This window comes from Vigna umbellata, chromosome 1 (assembly GCF_029865625.1).
Source record: "Vigna umbellata cultivar VRB3 chromosome 1, Vumbellata_1.0, whole genome shotgun sequence".
Classification (NCBI taxonomy): Eukaryota; Viridiplantae; Streptophyta; class Magnoliopsida; order Fabales; family Fabaceae; genus Vigna; species Vigna umbellata.
The window spans coordinates 97693452-97700711 of NC_142165.1; the positions used below are offsets into that span (position 1 = coordinate 97693452).

The 7260-nt window shown below is 33.4% G+C and overlaps 1 protein-coding gene across 1 annotated transcript; it reads right to left on the reverse strand.

Moving 5' to 3' along the window:
- Positions 1-982: 982 nt before the first annotated feature.
- Positions 983-6013, reverse strand: LOC124820038 (Calmodulin binding protein-like protein). Its single transcript, XM_047291661.2, has 7 exons — positions 5413-6013; positions 5015-5093; positions 3820-3872; positions 3174-3661; positions 2549-2709; positions 1948-2151; positions 983-1858 (listed from the first exon to the last, which is right to left on the reverse strand). Exons 1-7 carry the CDS (start codon positions 5484-5486, stop codon positions 1295-1297), a joined length of 1623 nt encoding a protein of 540 aa, XP_047147617.2. The 5' UTR covers positions 5487-6013; the 3' UTR covers positions 983-1294.
- Between the last annotated feature and the right edge of the window lie 1247 nt (positions 6014-7260).

A 7260-nucleotide genomic window follows, 5' to 3' on the forward strand; every position in this document is an offset into this window, starting at 1 on the left:
AAAGAAACAGCATATTATTAATTTTGGAACCACAAAAAAGAAATCAACTTTCATACACGTATTGGTGTTAGCTGAGAACTTCATTCAATACTTCTATTTCATTTTTAAAGTTCCAACATTAATAGCAAGTAAAGGTCTAAATTCTTTTTTATCGTTGATGTCCATAATTACACAAGGAGAGAAGAAAGTATAATAAGCCTACTTAAATATATTAAGAAAAGTTACTATGTAATACATGTTTTTCTATATATATAACAAAGTATAAATTCGAATATTAAAAAAATAAATTCAATTGGAAAAACAGAGAGCACATTGGACTAGCTGATCAAATTTTTTTTAAAACATATATATTTACGTATTTCTGTTTTTTATGCTTTGTAAATTGGATTTAATTAGTTTAAATTCATATGGTGTGAACTAATTATTGAGTAATTTATATTTCTTGGCTAATATTAAAAAAAATACTTAATACCTTGAGAATATAAAAGTTTTTAGTTTATAATTTATATTTTTTTATAATTTAAAACAACTTTACCAACCTTTTTTTATTATAATTGGTTAAATAAGCAATAACTGTTTCTCTACATTAAATATTTGTTTATATTAACTTTAAAATGCACCTAGAGAAAGATTTTTGTGAATTAGTTTTTGTTAAAACATGGTCTATGGTTCAATAAGATATATATAAGTTGTAAATTTCCTGTATTGAAATACTACTTTTAAAAAAATTCGTACTCCTATATATTTTTACTGAAGAAAAAAAACTTTTTGCTTACATATATTGCCACGAATCAACTCGGTATACATTTTAATTCAAGATTGCTTTATATTTAGAGATTTTTATCTTAAATAAGATCAGTTTCTGCGTGTTTGGATCTGCATCTAAAGCAAGTGAAGCTTCTGTGTGACCATTTTTACTGTCCTGTATATTGAACATCGAGCAGATATCTGAAAAAGTTATAATGGTGAACCAACATTCTCGGGAAAAAAAACTGATTTTATTAGACAACATGGTTACAAAAATATGATCCAGAATAAAGGGAACTGGATCTTGAAATTACTAAGCATCTGCCAACAACCAGAAATCCTCTCTTGACCGTAAAATACAAGTATTTACAAAATTAATAACAAAAGGGTAGAGCAATTCTATGACATCTGGCAAGCTTTAAGAACAAATGCACAGATGTATTTACATCTAAGAGAAACCATAACTTTTTCTCTTTAAAAGGGGCGGAATAATTTTTTGGCGCATTTATGAGCGCAATGTACATTAGTAACTGAACTTTCATATTCTTCACAACCTTACCTGTATTTGGTTTCCTCGTTTCCTAACCATGAACCACTTTAGGACGTTGCATACCTTTCTCCATCTCCTCTGCGCACCACCATTGGCCGTAGAACGTGCGAGCATGAAGCTATCAACAGCACTCTGTAAATCTGCCTCAACGTGAGATTGAAGATCAGTATCAAAAAATTGCAGATGATCTTCCTCACTAAAGGCATGAGCCATTGAATCAGTGTCACAGATCAAAGAGTTCGAGACTTGGACTGGAAAACTGAGGCCCATGTTGTCGAAACTAGGCAAGCAATAGTCATCCAAGCTACTGGTTCCACCAACAGAATAAATGGATGACATGATATCCGGAGAAGAGGCATTTGTTTGGGGGTAATTGAATCCTCCAGTCTTTTGGGGACCCAAAAGCTTGTTGGCACTTGATCCCTCAGTCTTGGGAGAGCTTGGGGAGTGAAGTACATTGGTTAAGTGTGAAGAACCATCCATGAGAGAATCTTCATCTTCAAAAGTTGTATATTTCTCCCCTTGTCTCAATGCAATAGAAACTGTGCTTTGAGCCTCAACCTGATGGTGGAAAATCATATTGCCAATTATTAAAGAGAAATAAGAGAAGGAAAGAGTAAAGCAAGTAATAGGTGATGAGGGATAAATGCCTTTTCAATTTCAGACAGCTTATCTACTGTGACATACTCGCATTCAGAAAGCAGTCCAGTGACTTGTCCCACAGCATTGAAGACCACACCATGTTGTTGAGAATTAGAAGGGAAGTACACGTGCCTAGTTGTATCAAGTACACAAGTTCGAGCATGCTCCACAGTTACTTCCCACATCTTTGCAGACATCCCAGTGCCCAGTATCTGCACATTTCCAATCAATGAATTTATTCATTTGCCCAAGTGAAACCAAAGACTTGACTATTTTTATAAATTATTAGAATGTTTACCATCCAGAACTTTGGTTAATCAAAGGAGTGGTTTACTTTTATAAGAGGATGAGAATAAGATCTTATATGTTTTATAAAATGATTCTCCCATAGAGCCTAATCAAGCTAGTGACAGGAACAGAATGGGATGTCCTCATCAATGTACCTTGGAGGTTTCTGATTTGATGATTACAAAGCTAATCTAAATGCCTTGACAGTTAACATAACTGGTGAAAACTAAACAGTGCCAATGAATGTTATTGCCAAAACCCTTCAAATGACAATCTATAAAAACAATTTGAAAGTTTAAAAAAAACACTTTAAATTATTACACTGCGCAGCTTTGCTGGATCCAGATTGAGAAGCGTGAGAAACTCTCTAACAGTAAGGATCTTTTCCCGACTCAAACGTTTGTGGAAAGCTCCATCCTTGCCTATCTTTTCCAATCTCCAAACTTCATCAGACATACTAGGAGGATGGTGCTTCTTATACACTGCAGCCAAAAATCAGATATTCAAACTAAGTTTAAATTCCTCTCTTGCTTTGACAAGTGGCTTGAAATGCTCAAATATGTTCTATTATATATATCTACTGTAATCAAGGGATTTGGTTTTTTAGACTTTCAATTCATTTCCAAAAAAGAAATATAGAATGCAGATCAATAATTGATTTTACACCAAAAGGAAAATCATGGAAATATCAGATTAAAAAATCAGGACAAGTAAACAGCATGTGTCCTGGTTTTTTGTTACTATATTCTCCACATAAAAAGATGTTAAGCAAACCTATCACGACATTATGTCAATTGCATACATTTTCGAGTTGTTCAATGTTTCTTTTTGTTCCATATCATAAACATCTCAGCCTTCTAGAGTTCAAAATTAGTCTAAAAGATAAATTTTGATAGCATCTGCAAACATTAGATCTTGATACGTCTAAACAGATATAAATACTCACATTCTCCCCTGTGATCTCTGACAATAAATGATTCTGTCTTTGCTTCTCTTATTCTAACACCATCAAAGTTGTCCACAACTCTTGCCCCAAGCCTGAACCTGCGGCTCCTTGTCCAGCTTGAATTATCTGTATACGAAATTTCACCCACCATACCAACACCATCTTTAAGATATAAAATTACATCTCCTGTAAGAAGGGGCTTTTTTCCTTCCCTCTCTCTCACAATATTGCTCTTGAACTCTTCGGGCATCCAAATATCACTTTCTTCTTCAAAATCACCCTCAAGAACTACAATTTCCACCTTAGCCATCGATTCCGGTCCTGTACAGACAACCTCTCCAGTTAGGCCATCAACTAAACTTATTCTTAGGTTAGAACCATCTTCTCCTTCAATCCGACCTCCAGTAAAGACAGGCAGAGAAATGCTGTTTTCAAACTGCAGCTGCAAATTTCTTAATTCAGTAGTATGCAATTCCTTTCCACAGGTCCTGAAAACAAGTAAAAAGGATGCCTGAGAATGAATTTCAGTCAAGCTAAACAATTTCAAATAATTCAGTTATAGCATATTGTTCCAGTCCATTCCTTTAGCTCAATACCACGTCCAGGTTATGGGAATTTATATAATCAGCAGGAGATTATTTCTTACTGTTTCATGCAGGTTAAATGTCTCTTTAGGGCTGCTTCAACTTCTTCCTTAACCTGTAAAGAGACCACATATTGATTGGTGTCTGACATCAACTATCAGTAAAAGTGGAACTAACATTTATAGGATCAAAGTCTAAGCATGCTACCTCAGATGAGAGAGAGAGAGAATTAACATAGGATTTCCCTTAAAAAAACACATCCAATTGTTCGATATTAATGTCCTAGAAAGGAATTCTGTTTTGCTGCATTACTGGACTTAGCACTAATTTCCCAATATGAACAGTACTTCATCTTGTTGGTTCATTTATCTCACAAATATCACAAATATAATAAGCAGGGTGCAGGGTCAAATTATGAAATAAACAACCTAAAAGAACGAGTATTTTGTTTGTGTAAATCAGTATATATGCTTTCAAGATACAGGAAAAATAATGGAAGCATAAAATTCAGCTTTTGTAAGTCCTCCACATGATCGTCCCAGTCAAAGACCAAAAAGCAAGGTTGCCATCTTAGGAGATAAGTGCACGAGCACAAATTCAACCAGGTAAAGTTCTTCAAGTGTTTACTTTCCCTTCGCGTTTCCTGGTTTTTCATTTTATTTATAGATTAAGTCTAGAAAACTAGGTGAGTAGCTTAATTTTATCAAATTAAATATTTCCAAACTTGTCTCAGTACATCAAAGTTATTTAAGTCCAATGACAGGTTTTGAAACAAGTCAAATCAAAGTAGGTCTAAAGTATATCTTTGGTTTGTGAGTCTTCTGTGACAATCCTCAAAATTCAATAGTCACTGCATATCTTTGGTTTGTGAGTCTTCTGTGTCAATCCTCAAAATTCAATAGTCACTCAATTCTATATCAGTCGATTTTATATGGAAAAAGGTTTGGTTGGAAAGTAGTCTGAAGTTTTCCATAATGGGGAATTGTGGCACTTGGTGTTGGGCCAACAAGGTGAATGCAACACAAGTTATCTGCGGCGGCAAGCATGGTGGTACTCACAAGCAATACTTTAATTGTCTGATTAAATGAATTCAATTATTCCAAGAAGCACAAACATGTCCACAAACCATCAAGAACCACCCAAGAATAATAAACAGATCATATCTTCATGAAACCGCACAAACAGAAAAGAACATTGAAAATCAGAAACATAAATAAATGAAGTAATGCATAATGTTATAACAGGTAAAATTCGTACCACTTTACGAACCAATGGCTCAAGAATTGGCTCCAGCAAGTGCCCGAGTGATTGTAATCTCATCACGTCACGCACCACACTACACATTATTCATTACAACCAAAGTCAGAAAGAAAAACTTCACAGTTTAGTTAATAAATTATACCACTTGGCAAACTTAATGTGTTTGATTTGCCATTTCCATTCGCTATTGAGATAACTCCCATTTTTATTCAACAATCCATAGCAGCACATAAATTGAAGTGTACATTTGCGCTACATTTAAACAAACACCTGCAAGTCCCTGATCCCATGCGAGCATTTAGACAGGGACATCCAGAACAAAATTGAACCTAAAGAAGGCACATTCAGCGGGAATTGAAAAACCCAATTGGGGAATTTCCAAGTGGGACACGAACCTGGAGAAAGGAGGCGGCTTTCGCCGCTTGTCGTCTGGAGTCTTGCCATCATCGGGGCGGCGCTTGAGCGACATGAGGGAATAAAGAAAAAATGGGTATGCGGCGGTGTTGTTGGGTATTAAAATCGAGCAACATGCGGCGACAGAGAGCGGAAAAATATAAAGAGGAAGAAGAAAGGGAGCAGAAAGTTACATATATAGTGTGTGGATACGACAGGGTAGAGAAGGAGGAAACAAAAAGGACAAGAAAAAGAACGGTAAGGTCCAAAAAAAAAATGATAAAAGGGGGTAGAGAGTGCAGCGTGCGTTCTTCTTCTCTCCTTCTGGTAATTCGACTTTTTAGTACTTTGGTGTCATGTTTCTAACCATTGTCCGAGTTTGTTTGCGTCTGGGATGCTTCTCTGCCTTCAACTTTTCTCGTCATCTACTGCCACTTTTGGATTTTGATTGTGCAAACAGCGACAACGCCACCATCACTGTGTGATGATTGAGTTGAGTAAGGGGGAAGGGAAGAGAGAAACGGTTAAGTTAAAGTGGGTGAAAGAAGAAGAAGATCTTAGGCCATTGGGTCCATTATAAGCGCGTTTTACGACTTGGTAAAACTGGGCCCACAGTAGCTCCACATACATATCTCCTTCAACGCGCTTCCCGTGAGTAAGTGATTGAGTGAAGTATATCTGATATACATATCCCCTTATAAGTTTAAGACCAACCTCTCTTATCCCTGCTCCAAACCTTGCCATAAATTAAACCATCCTTTCATCAACAGGGCATAAAAAAAATCCAAACTTTTTCACTCTCCTATTCTTCTCTGCAATTATAGATGATGATAGTGTAATTGTGGTATTAACTCCTTCATATACCTAAAGTTCTCAGAAAAAATTGTTTTAACAACCAACACCGTGTTTGAACATGCTTTAAAGTAACTACTTTTAACTACAGTTCCTTAGAGACTGGGATTAGTATTTGACATGCTTTGCCTTTTTTTATCAACCACATACCTAAATAAAGACTCACAGCCTTTGCGGTCCCAGGTTCCATGTTTCTTATTCAAATTTATTTACCTAAATAAAATATTTTTAAAAACGGGAAATTTAAATCAAAATCATTCAAATTTCAGAATAATATTTTAAAATTGTTCCTTCAAAATCAAGTTAGAAATATATATGTTGTTAAGATTTACAGTTAAAAGTAGTTTTATTTGATTTTTCTTACATATCTAAACAGATTAGAAAAGTATGATTTGTGATTAGAGAACACTAAACATTAGTTTATTAATTTTTATTATGATTAACTAGGATGAACACAATCATTATCTATCATCTAAATATGTATAAATTATTTAAATTTTAAAAGTAAAATTGAAAAAACAAAAATATATATAATTATTGATATGTAATTATAGGTATAATTATAGATAAAATAAATTTTAGTTACTAAAATAAAAAAATGTTTTATATAAATATTTTTTTTATTATGAGTAATTGTTTAAATTTAAAAAAGTAGTTACTAAAATTATAAAAAAGTTAATAAATTTTTTATTTATGATGAATATTATTTAAATTAAATTACTAAAATAATAAGACTAAAAAATAGTTTTTGTTATTATGAATAATTATTTAAATTTAAAAAATAATTATTAACAGGATAAAATTAGAAAAGTAAAAGAAGACACATCTTTTATGTATAATATAGTTATAGATCATTCAAATTATTAATTACATTTTTTTTTATTTGGAATGATTAAATACATGTGATATGTTTACTCGTTAAAAATTTAAACAGGTTTAGTTTGAAAAAAATATTTTTATATAAAATTTTGAGAGAAAAGGAAAATATACTTTTAAAA

Bases quoted from the DNA above. Each gene is read 5' to 3' on its own strand.
- LOC124820038 (XM_047291661.2), bottom strand. From the start codon at position 5,486: ATGTCGCTCAAGCGCCGCCCCGATGATGGCAAGACTCCAGACGACAAG. The intron at 3,662-3,819 runs GTAAGAAATAAT...ACTTGTTTTCAG, and splicing joins CATTTAACCTGCATGAAACA to GACCTGTGGAAAGGAATTGC. The intron at 2,710-3,173 runs GTGAGTATTTAT...TTTTGGCTGCAG, and splicing joins CAGAGATCACAGGGGAGAAT to TGTATAAGAAGCACCATCCT.